This window comes from Haematobia irritans, chromosome 2 (assembly GCF_050003625.1).
Source record: "Haematobia irritans isolate KBUSLIRL chromosome 2, ASM5000362v1, whole genome shotgun sequence".
NCBI lineage: Eukaryota > Metazoa > Arthropoda > Insecta > Diptera > Muscidae > Haematobia > Haematobia irritans.
In genome coordinates this window covers 76,343,049-76,364,024 of record NC_134398.1, presented here as the reverse complement: position 1 = coordinate 76,364,024, position 20,976 = coordinate 76,343,049, and the positions used below count along the sequence as shown (strand labels likewise).

The 20,976-nt window shown below is 35.7% G+C and overlaps 2 protein-coding genes and 2 long non-coding RNA genes across 7 annotated transcripts in view; 1 reads left to right on the top strand and 3 right to left on the bottom strand.

Annotated features, from left to right (window-relative positions):
* Positions 1 to 10,116, bottom strand: part of LOC142225557 (uncharacterized) — a 102,371-nt gene extending 92,255 nt beyond the window's left edge. Inside the window, exons 1-2 of the long non-coding RNA XR_012719324.1 lie at positions 9,777 to 10,116; positions 9,607 to 9,712 (exon numbers count right to left, since the gene is read on the bottom strand). This is a non-coding gene — a long non-coding RNA (uncharacterized LOC142225557). The remainder of the gene's footprint in view (positions 1 to 9,606; positions 9,713 to 9,776) is intronic.
* Positions 10,117 to 10,340: 224 nt separating this feature from the next.
* LOC142225555 (uncharacterized) lies at positions 10,341 to 11,973 on the bottom strand. Of its 4 annotated transcripts, XR_012719320.1 has the most exons (5): positions 11,748 to 11,973; positions 11,314 to 11,384; positions 11,143 to 11,220; positions 10,736 to 11,006; positions 10,341 to 10,661 (listed from the first exon to the last, which is right to left on the bottom strand). XR_012719320.1 is itself a non-coding variant. In XM_075295340.1 (4 exons), exons 2-4 carry the CDS (start codon positions 11,376 to 11,378, stop codon positions 10,844 to 10,846), a joined length of 306 nt encoding a protein of 101 aa, XP_075151455.1. In that variant the 5' UTR covers positions 11,379 to 11,384; positions 11,748 to 11,973; the 3' UTR covers positions 10,341 to 10,843. The 4 variants fall into 4 exon arrangements, 1 of the variants encoding a protein (XP_075151455.1); XR_012719321.1 differs by having other exon boundaries at positions 10,341 to 11,006; positions 11,143 to 11,242; XM_075295340.1 differs by having other exon boundaries at positions 10,341 to 11,006.
* Positions 11,974 to 13,689: 1,716 nt separating this feature from the next.
* Dref (DNA replication-related element factor) overlaps positions 13,690 to 20,976 on the top strand; it is a 29,866-nt gene continuing 22,579 nt past the window's right edge. Inside the window, exon 1 of the mRNA XM_075295334.1 lies at positions 13,690 to 14,571. Within this exon, the coding sequence (XP_075151449.1) occupies positions 13,804 to 14,571 (768 nt within the window). The 5' untranslated portion in view covers positions 13,690 to 13,803. The remainder of the gene's footprint in view (positions 14,572 to 20,976) is intronic.
* Positions 15,385 to 15,869, bottom strand: LOC142225551 (uncharacterized). The gene is made up of 2 exons (XR_012719318.1): positions 15,690 to 15,869; positions 15,385 to 15,629 (listed from the first exon to the last, which is right to left on the bottom strand). It is a non-coding gene; the product is annotated as an uncharacterized LOC142225551 (long non-coding RNA).

Here is a 20,976-nt window from a genome sequence, read left to right as displayed (position 1 = left end):
CCTCAGCTATGATAATTTCGACAAATATTTGAAAGGGAGAAGTCCACGCTCTTCGGCCGGACCTGATCAAATCACAAAATGGCATGATCATGAATCTAAGTCAGGAAGGCATTAGAAAATTTTTTTTACCACTTATGCCATATTTGGGCTAGTGGCATTGTACCTCAGAAATGGCGGTGCATACGTGTGGCACCTATCCCAAAGGCGGGAAAGGATTTGTCGAAAATTGAAAATTATCGACCGATAGCACTTTTGTGCACCCCTTTTAAGATATTGGAGGCGCAGCTGAAGGAGAACATCGAAGATCATATTTATAGGGTGAAATTGATACCGGACAGATCATATGCCTTCAGAAGTGGCAGATTTACTTCGAATTGCGTTAACGACCTGATGGGTACAATCAAAAGTAAGAAATCTGAAGGAAACTATATTCTCGGTATGTGTGTGGATGTTGAAAAGGCATATGACTGCGTCAGTGTTGAGAAATTGGCAATAAGCATGTTCAGAATGGGATTTAATAGTCACGTGATTCAATGGATTCTAGATTTTAATAAGAAGAGGCGACTGATCCTGGGAAGTCACACAGTGGAAATTAGAAATGGTTTGGCTCAGAGCAGCAGTTTGAGCCCCACGCTGTTTAACTTATAAACCAGAAACCTACACGGAATAAATGATGAAGACACCACCCTATTTCAATTTGCTGACGACTTTTTCATACTAGTCTTCAATCGGAATTTCGCTGCAGCTAAGTCCAGATTGAGGCAGAAAATCGTTGAATTCCGTAATGGATGTGAGGCACTCAATTTACGATTCAACATGTCCAAGACAAATATTGTGCATTTCAGCACTAGGCCACGCAATCTCCAGATGAACATAGATGGTACGGATTTGAATCAGGACAACAAAATTAAATTTCTGGGTATGATGATAACACCAAATGGGTCTATGGGTGACCACATTGACAGAACAATAGCTGCAGTTGACCGGAAATGTAATTTCCTGAAGATCTTAAGTGGGTGTACTTTTGGAGTTGATCCGACGAGATCGTTACACTTCTACAGCTTTCGCACTTTCGAAAATCGAATACGGTGCTGCTGTACTATCAAACCTTACAAAGACATCTGATAAAAAGCTGACAAGATGTCAAAACAATTTTTTACGCAAGTCATTGGGGTTGATTAGGTCCACGAACTCGATAATACTTTATCACATGGCAGCGGAGCTACCTCCTGGCCGCAGGTTTGAGTTTGCAACTGCTAAGGAATTAGTGAAATCGGCTGCATATGGCTTGCCGGGTATAGAAGTAGTTCGCGGTAATACTCTTGCAAGTAAGACGAGTTATGGAAAGGCTTATGAAAAATTTGAGTATATAGTTGACGACATTGGCAGAACCAAAATCCTTAGCGGGCCTTCTGGGAAAATAAGACTGAACAATGATTTCTTCGGAAATACGGCGAGGAAAAAGAGTGAGGCAAGTCCGCAGGTCATCAAAACGCTTTTCAACGTGAAAATGGAAAGTCTTAAAGAGGGGAACTTTCAAATTTTTTTTACCGATGGTTCTATTATGGCTGGGACAACCGGATATGCCTTTTTACATCACGAATCCGGGCTAATAAAGAAATCTCGAACGCCTAAAAAATTTTCGTCTATGTCGGCCGAGCTGTTGGCTTTTAAAAAGACGATGGAGTTCGCCATACAATCCGATTACAAGAAAATAGCCATACTCACTGACAACTTGAGTGGCATGATGGCTCCAAGTGGAAGCTCACATAAAAACTTCATAATCGATGACATCAAGCTACTGGCGGAAGAATTTGAATCTCCTATTGAGTTTCACTTCATTCCCAACCACTGTAATATACCCCCCAATGAAACTGTAGATACAGCTGCTCGAGAGGCATGTATTTCCGGTATACCGAGTGAGGAAAAGTGGACCATAAAAGATGCAATAACCAAGATAGAAGAACAGTTGTGGAACGAATGGTCGGCTGAGTATGCAGCAATTGCCGTAAGGGCGGACTCGCATTACTTTAAAATCTTTCCAAATGCCTTGAGACGTCCATGGTTTGATGGAAAGGGACATGACCCGGTAATAGTTAAAACTTTGAATCGGATTTTGAGCAACCATTGTTTTTGTAAATCTACTTTGGCCGACATGGGAGTATTTGATACAAATGAATGTGAGCGATGTGGTGTTGCTGAAACTGCGAATCATATCATATTTCAATGTGACAAATACTTGATGAAGAGAAGACACTATCCCTTTATTGAACAATGTTCTACACTTGATGAATTTGTTGCCCTATACGGTCTAGAGGAACTTATAATAATACATGATTTTCTCAGTGAGATCAACATCCGCCTTTGATACTACACCCTCTTACATGGACTCGAGTTAGGGGCTCGCAATTAGCCATGGCGTTCTACATCATATGATGGGAAGAAGAAACCGTCTCATTGTCGGAACTACACAAAAGGAAAAAAAAAGTGATTTTGTTGAAATCCTCTACGATCCAGCTGATAATTGCCTATTGTAAATCTACTGAGATCAAGGAGGATTTCAGCCAAAATCCTCGTTTACGAGGATTTCGTGCCTAGTGCGAACGTAGTGTAAAGGAGAGAGGCAGTACCAACTGCTTACAAAACAACCGAATCAGCGCTGATTTTTGTGGGCGAAGTCCCGATTTAGAGCAGCTTCTATATAGCGCTGATATACTTGCTCATTTTAATAGAAATATTGCTCAGAAGTGATATATAATCTTGAGTATAGCATTGTTGGCGTGAAGGAAAACAGCACTAAACTAGTTTGATTACTCGTTTACGTTATTGCCGCCGATACATGCAGCGTGGATGCACTGACTACTTTATTGCATACCAGAATGCGCAACTAAACTCTTACTGCTGAAGTATTTTTTGCTGGGATGGTATAACCATAGCAATAACTTAGAAGTGAATATTCTATTATTTATAATCGCTTGGACGCTTTGATCATGTCTCGAACTATATTCCATGCTTCTTAGGATTTGTTGATTTCAGATCGCTGCTCCCATCCTCTTTTTCTCGTAAATTTCTTTGATTTTGGACGCTCTAGTCACAATAAATTATTCCAACGAAATAAATCATTATTCCTCACGAATGGAAAAATATATTAATTTCAATGAGATTCAGGAATATTAATTTCAAAAAAATTAAAAATATGTGTATATATTGCTGGTTCAATTTTCATATAAGATTGTTGATTTTGATTAATTGATGAAATCCTCGTAAATGGGAGGAAATGGCCGAAATCCTCCTAGATCTCAGTAGATTTGCAATAGGCAAATATCAGCTGGTTCGTAGAGGATTTCAACAAAATCACTTTCCAAATCCCCTATACTGCCTTGTACAACTGTGGTTTTAGTACTAAAAATGAGCTTTTTGCAACCCTGCCCCAATTTTCCTTATAGATGAATGTGATTGTTCGTGTGCACATACGGGTTTGTGTTAGTATTGATATATTTACAAACTGCTGTTAAATCCTCAAATCTATGAAATTTCGTTATTTTGCCAGTTCGAACACTTGAACAGTCGGAACACTCGAACATAGTATAAAATGCACTATTTCTAATAGTTTGAAGGGACTCTTATTGGCGTCGTTCTAAATTTATCTAAAAAGTCACCTAATAATTGCACTTACGACAATGAAGTTCTGAAAACATAGTTATTTCGCGTAAAATTGTGAAAGATATATTGGTGTACAATTTTTGACTTTTCAAGTGGAATAAAGTGATCGTTTTTAAATATTTTTCCAGACACGCTGCCTCCCTTTCTTCAATATTAAGCTTAAAGTTCAGCTTCCTGTCCAAAAAAACGCCAAGGTATTTTGCACACTCCCTAAAGGGAAGTGTGGGCCTAACCGTGGGAGTTTTGCGATCTTTGCAGTACATGACTAGTTCTGTCTTTGCAGGATTTACCCCAAGACCATTATCTTTCGCCCATTTCTCAGTCATCCGGAGGGCTCTCTGTATAATATCTCTAACAGTTGATGGGAATTTTCCCCTGACTGCTAGCGCCACATCATCTGCGTATGCCACCACTTGTATCCTTTCTTTTTCTAGGGAAACCAGAAAGTCGTTTATAGCAACATTCCAAAGAAGAGGTGATAGAACTCCTCCTTGAGGAGTACCTCTGTTCACATACCTTTGTATGTTTGCTTGTCCTAGTGTGGCTGAAATGCGTCTCTTCCTTAGAAGTTCGTCTAACAGCCTAAGTATACCTGGATCAACATTCAGAGTTGTCAGTCCATTTAATATCGAGCTCGGATGGACGTTATTGAACGCCCCTTCGATGTCTAGAAATGCCACGATTGTGTATTCTTTGACAGATAGTGAGCTTTCAATAAAGCTGACTAGTTCATGTAATGCGGTCTCAGTAGACCTGCCCTTCGAGTATGTATGTTGTCGTTTCGAGAGCAAACTTGAATCGACGCTAGTTCTAAGATAAGTATCTATCATCCTCTCCAGAGTCTTAAGTAGGAATGATGATAAGCTGATTGGTCGGAAATCCTTCGCATTCGAGTGAGAGGCTAGGTATGAAAACGACTTTTGATTCTCTCAACTTTCGTGGAATATATTGTTGATACATCCTATAGGTTAGGTTAGGTTAGGTTATGTGGCAGCCCGATGTATCAGGCTCACTTAGACTATTCAGTCCATTGTGATACCACAGTGGTGAACTTCTCGCTTATCACTGAGTGCTGCCCGATTCCATGTTAACCTCAATGACAAGGGACCTCCTTTTTATAGCCGAGTCCGAACGGCGTTCCACATTCCAATGAAACCACTTAGAGAAGCTTTGAAACCCTCAGAAATGTCACCAGCATAACTGAGGTGGGATAATCCACCGCTGAAAAACTTTTTGGTGTTCGGTCGTAGCAGGAATCGAACCCACGACCTTGTGTATGCAAGGCGGGCATGCTAACCATTGCACCACGGTGGCTCCCATATACATCCTATATATATCGCCGACAACCAGGGGATAATTCTGTCAGCCACCGCTTGTAACTCCGCCGGAGTAATTCCATCAGGTCCGGGGGATTTGAATGATCCAAAGCTATTTAACGTCCATTTTATTCTAGATTCTGATACAATTTCCTCGATAGGAAACGACCGCTGAGCTACTGTGGCACCGCCAGTGCATGGTTCAACCGTCTGATTTCCGGGAAAATGTGTGTCCAATAGTACCTCCAGCGTCTCCTCACTGGACGTTGTCCAAATGCCCTCCGATGTTTTAATGAAACCTGAGCTCGTGGATGCTAGCACCTTCCGTAGTCTGGAAGCATCGGACGTATTCTCAATGCTGCTGCAGTAATCATTCCAAGAGTTATGCTGAGCCTTTCTCAGTTCTCGCTTGTATCCTCTCAGATTCTTCTTGTAAGCGTCCCAATCCACAGGAGCTCTGGTGGACTTTGCTTTGTTAAAGAGCTTCCTGCACGATTTCCTCACAGACTCGTAAGTGACACTGCAACAATCGTCAACTGTGATGGGGAAGCGTATGAAAAAATATGAAATGTACATGAAAGTATTTTGCCATCACTATAGTTACAAGAGCCATTTTATGTTTTGTGAAACACCAAGCACAACTAGCTTTTTATAATTTATTTAAATAAAATCGACAATGAAGTGCTGAAAACATAGTTATTTCGCTCAAAATTGTAAACGGTTATTGGTGAACAATTTTTAACTTTCCAAATGGAATAAAGTGATTGTTTTCAGATATTTTACAGACACGCTGCCTCCATCGAGAATAAAAGCATTGGCTGATAGACGCTGCAACATGTAACTTGCCACTTGTAAATCAACATCATTCTATTATTAGGGCTGTTTTCTTTTAGCACTGGATGCAACATTTGTATGGGCTATCCAGAACATCGTTGCACTGGTGTTCTATCCAGAACATCTCATCAGTGCAAGACGCACCGATGTTGCCTGATTGTACTTTGATAAAGTGACGCTTCTTCGATTCACAATAGCAAATTATTGTGACGAATTTATCGACAAAAATCAATTTCAAACTGATACAATGTCATAAATTGTTGCAGGTCAGTCCCAGGCCATACGGGTGGACGTCTGATGCGCTTTACAGACTATCAGTTATTCCGGACGACAGTGCTCGTGTCGAACATATCCCATATATTGTGCACATTATAAGTTAAGTCCGAAGGCATAATCGATACTGCTGCATGTTTATGGGATCGATAACACATTTACCGATTATTTAGTCATCGCCGACAAGTCGTATCGATCCGACACATTGTAAGATTCTTTACAAACACCGACATTCCGTCCGGAATAACTGATAGTCTGTAAAGCGCATGAGCCACCAAATAGGTGTGGATTCCTGTTGAACAATAACAATGCCTATTCGCCGACGGTATTTATTGTCCAGCAAAGATGTTGTTGGTCGGCGATAGGTGGACAATGGTGAAGATAAGAAAATCGGTTTTTTTTTTTAGAAAATTATATTTCTTTATCTCAAAAGAATTATTTTGTTTTCAAGATGACTGTTGTAGGGTATGGGTTGGTATGGTGTGGTAGGAAGTAGAAAAATGGGTGAAGTTGGTTGCAGTTTGCACTGCACCGACTACATAGGAAGTGTCCAGAAATTCAATTGGGGTACTACATAAACAGGGTAGTAGTGGTGGCACATGTGAGGAAGGTTTGAATTTGGCATGGTTTCAAACCGAAAGGTGACGTAGGATTCAAGCGGAGGGAAAAGCGAGCCTTGAACGAAATAGTAAAATAGATATTGTATTCAGCAGTAGGACAATATATTGCGGATTTGACGTGAATATTTTCCAAAAAGAATTTGCAATTTAAGGCCAGTACTCTGTTCAGTTTTCGCGTTGAAACTCCATACAAAACAATAAATGCGAAAAAATTAGCCGATTTTGTTTTATTTGTGATACTTTGTTTTCGAGTTGAAAAATTGACGTTTATTGCACGGCGCTATTTGCAAGATGAATTAAGAGAAATTTATTTAATAAAAACTATTTGTGCGGGGTTATAAATCAAACACGGATCATAGTTTTGTTCCGAAACTATACGATGGAAAAAAATAAAATGTTAATTTTTTGAAAACAAGCGACAACCGCATGCTTAGTTCAATATCGCTCACTGTTTAAAAGCGCTCCAAGCTACCTGACAAAAAAACCCGCTTTCTAGATGCGAAATAATGGCTTCCATAAAAATTTTTCCCAAGAATGAACATATTACCGGCCTTTAAATGAGAGTGGAATTATATACCGGTATGAAAAGATGGTATTTATACGGCGTTCACACCAGGCATGTTTAGTGGTTGAGATGTTTCTCTATGCAATCTGTGTATGGAAAGCAAGTTTCGATATACTAGTTGCTCAAGACAGAAGTGAAGGAGAAACGACAGTTGAAACATGGACGGTGGGGAAACCATTGATGGGGGTCTGTTTCATAGTTAATGCATGTAGAGTGAACAAATACCCAGAGGGTTCGGGTCGTCCGTTAATTTGAATTGGTATGAATAATTCACGATAGTCGATATCAACCTTATTAGAGAAAATGCCTAGGACAGACATTTGCTTTTGGGAAAAAAGGAAAATATGGCTGAAAGAAAATGAGGGAAATGGTCGATCATGGAAAGTTGGCGTCTGGTGAGAGAAGGTATATAAGCCAATGGCAAGAGATGAAGTAGCCATTGCTGAGTGGACAGCGACAGTGGGAAATCGATTGAATTGAAATAAAATATTAAAAAGAAACAGCATAGTTGTGTTAATAAATGTTGCATTAATGTGTTTATTGATTGTTACGATAATAATATTAATTAATAAATATTATATTGCAATAATAAAGTGAGTAATACGTTGTCTGTTGAATGCATTATGCGCTTTACAGACTATCAGTTATTCCGGACGGAATGTCGGTGTTTGTAGAGAATCTTACAGTGTGTCGGATCGATACGACTTGTCGGCGATGACTAAATAATCGGTAAATTTGTTATCGATCCCATAAACATTCAGCAGTATCGATTATGCCTTCGGACTTAACTTATAATGTGCACAATATATGGGATATGTTCGACACGAGCACTGTCGTCCGGAATAACTGATAGTCTGTAAAGCGCATTAGAGTAGCTTGTTGATTTTCTGTGTATGTTTTTTTTTGTGTAAATAGAAACATCACCGGCAATTGTGACGTTCACACTGGCCTTCGTTGCTGTACGTAGGGCCAGTGTCTTGTTTTTTATTGGCGTATTGATGTCGACTCTCTGGTACCCACAAAAAGCTCCATAGATTAAATTTCCTGATTTATGGACGGACACTGCGCAAGCGTGATCATATCATTCTTGGCCAAGTAAATTGATGTTTGACCGTGGTGGGCATTGAATGAATATCCATATAAATTGAAGTACTGCCACCGTACGGAAATCTGAAAAGAAGAAGAAACAAGATATGAATTTATTAAAATCCTGACTGCCTAAACAGGTAAAGAAAGTATCTTACCAATTTGTGTGTGTCCGTTTGTCATGTGCGCACACTAGTTTGATTGGTAATACTATGGAGGCCAGCGCCATCTACCGGTTGCATGAGGAAATAGGCAGAGGGAGAGAGGATAGATGACAGTATAAATTCTCTGTGCAGTTATGACAGACAGATGATTGGTTTCAATGGTGTTTTGGAAATTGGGAAGAAAAATCCCAATAAACACAAACGTTTTAAAAATGCTAAATTTCAACAATTTTTCAAACATTTTTTCAAAGGATTAGGGTAATATTCAAGTTGAGAAATTGTTGAGAAAATCGCGTTCTCAACAAAAAACAGACATTACCCTCAACAATGAAATTCAACACATTAGCAATAATATCTCAAGTGTTATCCTCAAATTGAAATGCATCGCTACTCAATAATTTGTCAAACAATTTTCGATGCGAGTCAAATTAAAATTTAACATCGTTGCAAATACTTTTCAACCTAAATTTGTATGAATGATATCCCCACTTCAAATTGAAAGTCAAAGCCAAAATTCTATGAATTTTGTATAATTTATTCATTTTCATCAAAATAAAATATATAATAATACACTACACTACATAATACACTACAATACCAATTGATAAATAATAATCTTATTAAACATATCAACAAATAAGAAAAAAAGCAAACAACAAAACTTTAAATATCTTAAACATTATTAGCAAACACTTTTGCATTGATAATTCGTTTTCCTTCCTGTTGGTGTCATAAAACATCATTAAAATTTATTAACATGCGGCCAATTTGAAATTAGGAACGTACTGGACCGCGTGTTAGAATTGATTTCCGGCAGAAGGAATTCACAAAATATCAATTTTAAACTGATAATAGCATATGAATTAAACTGACGATGTGATGCACATTTTCATCCAGAAGTTGTTGATTTCAACAATTTGTTGTTTTTAACAATTTTACTTGGTTGCACTTGTAATGTTTCCTGAAAATTTTTCTTGTCGCTATGTTTGCAAGACTGTAACATCCAAAGATTTTAGTTTTCTGCAAAGAGATTTAAATTTAGTTACTTCTCTAAAGTGTTGATTTAATTTTTCATATTGACGTACTAATTATTATAAACTATTTGAAGCAGTTCCAGTTAATAGTCCACCATTTTTTCATCGGTCAGCTTTTTAATGTTTTCAAGAACGTAGAATCCATAATTTTAGTTTTCTGCAAAGAGATATACATTTAGTGGCTTCCTTAAAGTTTTATTTCATTTTTTATTTTCACTTACCTATTTTTATAAACTATTATTTGGTTATTTGTCTAAAATTTTCCATTTTTTTATTTCTTGCAATTGACCACGAACTTCGTTGCACAAATAAGTATTGAAACCCACATGGTTTTTTCGTTGCATTTTAGGGTAGTGTTTTGTCAAAGTTTTCTCATATTATCTTCAACACCTTTTCAAAGATTTCGTCAACATTTTGGCAAATTGGAAGTAATTCGCAAACAATTTGAAGATGTATTGAAGATGAGCTATTTCAAGTCAAGTTGAATTTATGTTGAAAATTATATTTACCCTCAAACTGAAAAGTTGTTGCATTTGAAAAACGCTCATCCTGTGTTTATTGGGATGGCTGGGAAAGCTTGGGATGATGGCGAATGGAGCGTCAATAATGGAGGTTTTGATGATTGAAGCGTCAGATGATTCTGGTTTTGGACGCGAGCGAGTGAGGTTGATGGTTGAAGAGAGTGCGGTTATTGTTTTTTTGAAGTTGTGAAAGTTTGCCTAATGTTCCCAAAAGTCGTTTAAATAAAAACACAACAGGACAATCGAAACAAATATAAACAAATGTTTATCTTTTTTTATTGGCAAATGAAACTGTTTATTGTGCTAAATATTGGCAAGATTCGATGCTACTTTGAAATAGACCTAATGCTAAACTTATACATTGAAAAAGAAAAGTTAAAATAGACTTAAAACTAAACTTAAAAGCTAAAAGAAAAGTGAAATACAATTAAAAAATTAAAAGGAAAGTAAACAAACTTAACAGCTAATCTTAAATGCTAAATTATAAGTAACCTGTAACGAAAGAAAACAAAAAGAAGGAGAACTTTAATAAAAGAAAATAAACTATAATAAAAAGAAATAAATTATAAAAGATAAAAAGACAACCTGAAAAAAAAGAAAGAAAGAAAGACATTTTAATTAAAAGGAAAACCATCAATCTAAACTACTCCTATACTCACCGAACGTCCACCTCCATTTAACACCTCATTTGCGGCCCCGAGCGTTCCCGGCAGACAGGATTCTGATGACCCTTGTGACCCATTTCCATCCATTGCTAGGCGTTGGAATCAATCATCGTTGTCATCATCTTCAGTTGGGTGTAATTGCGTTGCGCTGGTCATCCTACAGCGCCCAGGTACCGTGAATGTTTCCTTTTCTTTTGTCTGACACGAACTTGGACAGGTACATGTTTTAGACCTTGACGGACGGACGGACTTGTACATTAAACTTCTGTGAATAAAAAAAAGAAGAAAAAGAGATTCATTAGTATTTGAATTTTTATCTAGATTCACTAGTTTATCTATAGTCTGTTAGGGGGAAGGTTAAATAGTGCCGTATTTAGGCAACAGTGTTAGGTTGAGCTCACCCTAGGACTTGGTTTAGTAATTTAAGGACTGGTGAATTGTGTCCTCCAGTGATATGTATAATGTGCTCCCCATAAGACCTGGAATGGACAGTGAATAATGCTGGAAATTAAAGGAAGATAAAATCTTGTTTATTGGCAGAAAGTTTTACTTGTCGACGATACGATACTTACCTTACCTTGACGGACGGACGGAAAAGACAGGAAACGAAAAGGAGAGGACTGGAAGGTTTCATCATCTATTCCTGGGAAATAAACAAAAATAATTAGAAATAGAATTTTTATATATTTTGTTTTTGCATTTTGTTTAAATTGAAGAATATTGTTAGAATTAGTTTAAATAAAACCACAAGCTTTTATAACGTCATGAATTGAAATATTGGCTTTTGGAAATTAATTTAAAGATGGAGGAATAGTAGGTTTTAAAAGGAAAAGGTAAAAGGGGATTTGAAGAACAGGTGAGTAACATTTGGGGTGTCCCGAGTTGATGGGCCACGGGGACACCATGGTTGGGGAGGGTCAGGCCACGGCATGCCTTGGAAAACCGGTATGCCGGCAAGCCAATTTGGGTGGTAAGTTGTGTGGATGTTAATTTTTGTGATACGTACTTGTTGGTCTTTGTGCTGTCCTCCAAAGCTGGTTGAATGTTTTGTTTTTTTTTTGTCAGCTGCCAGAGGACTGAGTTGCCAATGAACCGCGCCCCATAGACTGAGCCAAAAGCCGGCAACACCGATCAGCAACCAGCGTACGGCAACTCGGTTCCTCCCTCCAGATGGCAGTAACCTCCGGGCTGTGACACGTTTATACGCTGTAATTGTCATTCCACAAACAAAATTCCGCCTGAAATACGTATAAAATAAGGATAAATGATAACCAGGAAATATATATAATAACACAAAAAGGAAGGCATACAAAAGTTATAAGAAAATCATTGTAGCAGTAGAGATAGGAAGATAGGGATTAGTACATAAGTAAAGTTAGGTTTTAATGATTTTATTGTAAGGGGGATAATATCTTGGTGTGCGTTGAAATAAAGGCTTAGGAAATCAATTAGATTTCGTAGTCCCTGTTCTTTTTTTTGCGTTATTACTGCTGGAAGTAAAAAGTGCAGAAAAGTCTGTTAAGAGAGCTCTTTTAATAAGAAAATAGAGTAAAATATTAGCGCAGATATTTGCGCTGTGAGCAAGGGCTTTAGGAATCGTGTTGTTTGTCCTAAATAGTGAGCCAGAAACTTAGTGTTAGAAAGATATTGTTCTTCACTTGTTTTTTTTGTTCATTGGTTTTGTAAATTTTCGAAATTCTAAAATTAGGATAAGGAGCATAAAGCGAATTAGGATTAGTCCCATTATCTGTTCTATAAACAATAAATATTAGTATGTTGTAAATTGTGAAACGAAACAATATGTGTTGGTAATTGACAAATAAGGGGGCAAAGGAATGAGGTAAGTGTGTGAGTTCGGTGTGTGGTATTTGGGGGTCCAATAATCTTGGAGAGGGTAGTTTTGGACCTAGGCTGGGTGGGCGAGCGAGGGGCCCAACATCAAGGCCTCTATATCGTTGTTTTCCCCAGTGTTAGTGCAGTTTTGTCTTTGTAATTCCTTCTTTCAATGTTTGTGCTGTGTGTTCAATGTTGGCGGGTTGAGGACTTCGCCCAAAGAGACCGCCGTAGCTAGTCGGACGTCCATATTGAACGTTAGTATATACACGCACATAACAAAATAATCGCAGCAGTAAATATTTATTACTAATTGGTGCATTTCATATATTAAAAATGCAAGATTTCACTTCTTTTCTGTGATTGTTTTTAAACAGCTGATGACAGTGTTGTATATTTTTGGAGCTGTCCTGGATAAACGAGTACTCTGTTTTCTTTTAGTCCTTCACGGCTAAGGGTATCCAGTGATAAAAGAAAACAGCCCTATTAATGAAAAAAAATATGTTAAATGTGTCGTGATATTTATAAGAATTTATAAATTTTATATTTATAAGAATTTATAAATGGTTAATCAAATTAATAAACATCTAAACAATCGTGTTTTATTTCACCACAATGATTCTTTTACAACTATCTTAAAATGCGCTTTTTCTGATTGTTTGAAGGGGCTCTTATTGGCGTCGTTCTAAATTTACTAAAAAAGGCACCTAATAATTGCACTCATGCGATACTTTTTTGTAGTAGCTTGGCGTGGTGCAACTTCTCAAAAGTGACTGCGCTTTTCCGACGAGTTTTGGATGTCGTATACGATTGTTTTCGACGTGGTGGGGATTCTCAGAAGCGCCGTCAAATTCAAAAAAGGTTGCAGGGTTATTCCATTTATAAAGTCGAATATACCTTTCACAATTTTAAGCATTAACAATGTTTTCAGCACTTCATTTTTTTTAATAAAGTAGGTTTGAAAATGATATATACCCATAAAATGAAAAGGTGTTGCATTTGAAAAATGCCCATCCTGTGCTTATTGGGGTATTTACTTGTAAAACTTCATAGCCTACGAATATAAAGGCGGCGGCGACAAATTTCTTTGGTGTGCCTTTGCTCTCTTCACCCGATAATCTTTCGATATAGATAAAGTCGATGACGCGAAAAAATTATCAATAAGGATTTATTGATTTCAAATACAAAAATAACAACTTTGGTACTGTTTACTTACAATTTTTGTAAAAATGTCAGATCCCTTACAAGATGGAGTTACTTCGCCTCATATTTCTTCTTTGAAATTTGCGAAATTACATAGCCCGAAGATGAAGAGCGTATATTGGCGTCATTTTGGGTTTCCCACGAGTGAAGACGACTGTATCATAACAAAGCAAAGCATAGTTTGCACTCTTTGCCACAAAGTGTTGACCAATCATGGTAATACAACAAATCTGCGGGCCCACTTACAATACAGACACAAAGAAATGTTTGACTTACTGGTCCAAGAAAATGGAATAAGAGTTCCCCCGCGAAAGCCCACTTCAACAAAATCTCCTGCCAAGATGAAACGAGAGCCAAAAAAACCAAAAATTAAAATGGAATATTCCCCGCCGACTCTACATAGCACCATATCGAATGAATCAGCTGGTAACGATGAACACGACGAACAGTCCATTCTTTATGAATCGGTGGTGCCGATGACATATGACGATGATGATGTTATTGATAGCAATCATTTTACAAAAATCGAAGTATCAAACGCAAATGATATCAAGGCAACATCGTGTTCCGATCTTTTGACTGTGAATAATCGTAATGAGAGAAAGTTTTGCATTACAACCTCAAGTGGAAGCAATATTGAACATGATTTTGCCATTGATGAATACCAGATGCTTGAGGCCTTGGCCAATTTAGTTGTTAATGACCTGCGGAATGTGGAGTCTTTGTATGACGAAGGAATGACAAAATTTATACGCACACTTTGTGGTAATGTTTCAGTGCCGGCTCTTAAAAAAGTAAGTAAAATTGATCTGGAAAATGTATGCATAATGTAGAATCATGTTCGCTTTTCATAAAAGTGTGGCGAGTTAAACGCACTTACTGTCGAAACTTCTCTGAGTGGTTCTATACATAGTGTGACACCGTGCTTGGAATAAAGTATATGGGAGGATTCAATGAAAAGGACACGTTTGTTATCTATTAGTGTACAAATGATTATTCTATAAACTACTGTCTGTGATGGTAAAGTGAATGCAAATAGAACTGCAACACTCCTCATTAACTTCACATTACATCTGGTACGGAAATAATCATGTTTAATTGGTGGAAGCAGTTTCGTAAGGACATCTGCAACCGTTTCCTCTGTTGTACAATATAGACAGAATATGATTCCCTTCTTGAAAAGAACCTTAGTCATCTTATATTTGGTGTCTATACACACAAAAATTTTTTTTTTGATATCAATCACGAAATTCGCGTATTCACTCATTTCTTTAATTGACATGTCTTCAATCACGAAAATGATAGTATCAATCCCCCATTTTGATTGAAAACCAACACGATTTTCAATTAAAAATTTAATTGACTTTTGTCACGGAATCGATTAATTGTGTGATTGAATCAATTAAAACATAACATTGACATAAAATTCAATCAATGTTTTAATTGAATCAAAATTTTGATTAATTTCGCGACAAAATCCAATCAACTATTTGAATGATTAATTAAATTATTATTTGAAATTGGCAATAAATTTCAATCAAAAATAAGTTATATATTGCGTATCCAAAATCTTATTTAGTTTTATTTGAAATAAAAGAATATATGTGTTTCATATAAAACATATTCAATATTTTATTTTTGTGAATTTGCAATACACAAAAGACATTTGTGTGTTTTCTTCTAACATAACTTACACTTACAATTGCTATAAATAACAACTAAAGGGTGAAAAAATAAACTGTATAAATCATTATCTTCCTTATCATAATAGCCATATTAGCATGCTTCTTCCAATATGTACATGCACCTAGATTTCAAATATGTCAGCAACCTGTAACCTAAATTAGTTTTTCTGAAAGTAAACTGAATAATTATTTTTGTTTAATTAAAAGTTAATTTTAAAAAGCATTACCTGAATTCTTAGTTCCTTTGTTATAATCTTCATTTGCCTTTATAGTCTTTTGGCATAAAAGGGGTTCGGCTTAATTTAATTTTAGTAGCAACTTCTTTCCAAAATTTCCACACATTGAAATCGTCTAGTAAAATCTGAACCAATCAGAGACAAAAATAATAGCTAAGCAATATACTTTGTAAATTCTGGAAATAAAAAAATATAAATGGTGCATACATATTTTTATTATTTTCCGATTTTTTTCATATTTTTAAATCCAAAAGAAATGTTTTACCATTACATGGAGATTGTATTGCTGCTCATTAGATTATATATCATATATGCTGCTCTCACCTTGGGTTCAAACTGAAAAAGACAGGTAAAACACAAATGCAATTTAATGCCAACGCTACTTGGCAACTTGAAGGTGAATCTTCCAACGAAACCATAGCGCCCTTGGTTTTAAGAAACTTGGAGAAAAAAAATTTACAATTTTAAAAGATTAATACGATAAAAAAACTTTTTGATTACAAAACCAGTAAGGAAAGTCTAAAGTCGGGCGGGGCCGACTATATTATACCCTGCACCACTTTGTAGATCTAAATTTTCGATACCATATCACATCCGTCAAATGTGTTGTGGGCTATATATAAAGGTTTGTCCCAAATACATACATTTAAATATCACTCGATCTAGAAGAATTTGATAGACTTCTACAAAATCTATAGACTCAAAATTTAAGTCGGCTAATGCACTAGGGTTGAACACAATGTTAGTAAAAAAATATGGGAAACATTTAAATCTGAAGCAATTTTAAGGAAACTTTGCAAAAGTTTATTTATGATTTATCGCTCGATATATATGTATTAGAAGTTTAGGAAAATTAGAGTCATTTTTACAACTTTGCGACTAAGCAGTGGCGATTTTACAAGGAAATTGTTGGTATTTTGACCATTTTTGTCGAAATCAGAAAAACATAAATATGGGAGCTATATCTAAATCTGAACCGATTTCAACCAAATTTGGCACGCATAGCTACAATGCTAATTCTACTCCCTGTGCAAAATTCCAACTAAATCGGAGCAAAAAATTGGCCTCTGTGGTCATATGAGTGTAAATCGGGCGAAAGCTATATATGGGAGATATATCCAAATCTGAACCGATTTCAACCAAATTTGGCACGCATAGTTTCAATGCTAATTCTATTCCCTGTGCAAAATTTCAACTAAATCGGAGCAAAAAATTGGCCTCTGTGGTCATATGAGTATGTGCTAAATGCAGTGAAGTTGGCCACTCTTACAGAGAGTGTAATAATAACATATCCAAATGCATAAATTGTTTAAAGGCAAAAGAGAGGTTACATTTATCGGATATAGACATCAATCATGATTGCCGAGATTCTGGGTGCCGTGTTCTGAAACGTAGAGAAAGAATAGAAGCAGAAAGGGTGCAATACTAGCAACCAAAGAATATATGTGGATTGTACTTAAATATTGGTGGATTATGTGCTAACTTTGAGGATCTGGAAGTAATACTTGGTGAAAACGAGTTTGACTTTATTTGCTTGAGTGAAACACACCTAACTGCAGACTTGGAAGATAGAGAATTCTCTATTCAAAACTACAATATTTTGAGATGTGATGGTGATTCTAGGCATACGGGTGGTGTGGCTCTTTACATAAAAGATTCATGGCAATCAAGAGTTATTGAATGTATAGCAATTGATAAGACGATTTGGTGGCTTAAAGTGGAAATCTGGAAAAGTTATATAAAATTTTTTATTGCTGGTGTTTACAGATCGCCAAATAGACAAAACAGCTCAGAAGAAATATTCTGTAACTTTTTTGAAAACCAAATGGACAAAATTAGTGGAAATGACATTGGTATTATTGTTGGCGATTTCAACATAAATTGGAATGAAATTTCTACAAAGCGACAAAAAATTGAGGAAATAATAAATGATAATTTTTTTAACCAAATTGTAAACCAACCTACCAGAGTTACTAGTACGACTTCAACCTTAATTGATTATGTAGTAACCAATATTGACCTATGTACTGCAAAAACCTGTACAAACCTCAAAATTAGCGACCACGAATCAATTGAAATTAAGTTTCCATCAAAAAGAGAGACAGTTACCACAACTAAGAATATCCAAATATTGCGTTACAACGACGACCTTTTCCGAAGAACCATAGTTAATGATGACATTTATTACTACCATCCTGTAAATTCCGTTGATGACTACGCCGAACGTCTGTTTGAAAGTATTAATAGGGCTTTGCATCCAATGATATGCACGAAGGAAACAAAATCAAAAAAATTACCAAACTATTGGTTTAATACCAATTTAAAGAGAATGCAAGTTCACAAACAACAATTACATCAAAGAGCTGTTTGGATAAACGATAATACTAGTTGGGAAAATTATAGGCATTTCAGAAATCAATACAAATCACAACTTCGTAGTGCTAAGGAAACTTTTATCAGTAATAAAATTGATAATTGTACAGATCAACGGTCAATGTGGAAAACTATAAAAGAATTTGTACTTAAGAAAGATGATACCCATATTAAGAAAATAAAAGTAAATGGATCCCTCATATCTGATGAGAAACGCATAGCTGAAGAAATGAACAAATTTTTTATAGAGAGTGTAGAAGAAATAGTCAGCAGTATACATCCGATCATTTATGAAAATAATATTACACACATTCCAAAGGAGAACTTCAAATTCAAATTTATAAATACCAATGATTTGAAATCTTTATTAAAGGGAATGAATACAAAAAAAGATCAACATTTTCTGTCAGTAAAAATTCTATTAAATAACTTTGACTTGCTTGGTGAAGCAATAAAACGTTTAATAAATGAATCTATACGATGGGGAATTTTCCCTAAATGTCTAAAAGAGTCATATGTAATACCCATACCGAAAATCAAAAATACGGATAACCCCAATGAAATAAGACCAGTAAATATGCTTCCGATTCTAAGTAAAATATTGGAAAAAGTAATATACACCCAACTGAATAGCCATTTTGAATCAAATAATGTATTTATCGAAACGCAATCAGGATTCAGACATAATCACAACTGTGAGTCCCTTTTGAATCTCGTTATTACTCAATGGAAATCTGAAGTCACGAATAAAAATTGCATCGTAGCAGTTTTCTTGGACTTAAAACGTGCATTTGAAACAGTCGATAGAGAATTATTGGTACAGAAAATTTAAAAATATGGAGTAAAAGGAGTTGAAAGTAAATGGTTTAAAAGTTACCTGGAGGAGAGAACACAAAGAACAAAATGTGGCCTTTATGTTTCATCAGGGAGTACTGTAGGAATCGGTGTACCGCAGGGAGCAATATTAGGAACACTGCTATTTTTAATATATATTAACGATTTAAAAAACATATTAAGAAATACTAAATTATGCTTGTTTGCTGATGATGCTTTGTTGTACATAAGTGGAAAAAATACAAACGAATGTATATCAAAGCTTAATGAAGATCTAAGAGCAGTGGAAAAGTATTTAAAAATGAACAAACTGAAGCTCAACATAAACAAAACTAACGTAATGGTTGTCAATGGAGTCATTGAAGGAAATATTCTAATCGATGAACAAGAAGTGAATCAAGTTGAGAAAATAAAGTACTTAGGTATTGTAATTGACAAAAAATTTAAGTTTGATGCACATTACAACTATATCTGCAAAAAGATCTCAAAAAAAGTTGCTTTTTTAAAAAGAATACGAAACAAAGTTTCTCTTCCAACAGCAATCAATATATTTAATACGATTATTAAACCTCACTTTGAGTACTGTTCAACAATCATGTTTATGGGAAATCAAGCTATGAAATCCAGACTTCAGAAGTTACAAAATAAAGCAATGCGAGCGATTCTAAAATGTCATCATTTAACGCATACAATCAGCATGTTGAATAAACTAAAATGGATGTCAGTTAACCAAAGACTTACAATGAACGCATTGATATATATATTTAAAATAAAGCACGACTTAGTTCCAAAGTATATGCAAAGTTATATAACGTATGTAGCAGACGTTCAACCGTACAATTTACGAAATATTCAAGATTTTCGATTAAATTTAAGTAGAACCAATTTTTATCAAAACTTATTGTTATATAATGGGCTTAAATTATTTAATGAACTGCCAATTGAATTAAAAAATGAAAATAACATACATTCCTTTAAAAAATCGCTCATTTCATATGTAAAAGAAAATTTTTGAAAAGTTATGTAATGTCAAAATTACCCAATCCAATTTAATAATTTAACGAAGTATTGTTTAAAATCAGTAGCATGTTATGCTAAATAAATAAATAAATAAATAAATAAAAATGAGTGCAAATCGGGCGAAAGCTATATATGGGAGATATATCCAAATCTGAACCGATTTCAACCAAATTTGGCACGCATAGTAACAATGCTAATACTACTCCCTGTGCAGAATTTCAACCAAATCGGAGTTAAAAATTGGCCTCTTTGGGCAAATGAGTGTAAATCGGACGAAAGCTATATATGAGAGCTATATCTAAATCTGAACCGATTTGGCTGGTATTTTGCAAGTTTTTCGAGACCTATAAAATATTCGGATGTACGGAATTTGAGGAAGATCGGTTGATATACACGCCAATTATGACCAAATCGGCGAAAAATATATATGGCAGCTATATCTAAATCTGAACCGATTTTTTCCAAAATCAATAGGGATCGTCTTTGAGCCGAAACAGGACCCTATACCAAATTTTAGGACAATCGGACTAAAACTGCGAGCTGTACTTTGCACACAAAAATACATCAACAGACAGACAGACAGACGGACAGACAGACGGACAGACAGACAGACGGACATCGCTAAATCGACTCAGAATTTAATTCTAAGCCGATCCGTATACTAGAAGGTTGGTCTATGATTACTCCTTCTTGGCGTTACATACAAATGCACAAACTTATTATACCCTGTACCACAGTAGTGGTGAAGGGTATAAATATTCTTATACTAGACGATTTTTTAACAAAATTATGGATTACTCAATTTGACGAAATAAAATTGATCACTAAAGGAAATAAGTAAAAAATATATTATTTTAGTCCGTTTAATATAAACAGGCTTCAATGGAAAACGGTATTCACAATTGCTTACTTTCAATAAATGTAGATTGTGTCACATGTTTACCATACCGCAAAACACAAACACAGGTAATTCCAAATGTATTCCTTTACCCCATGATCATTTGTTGTTGCACACTTTATTTTTTTCGACCCTTTTAGTTGACTTGTCATT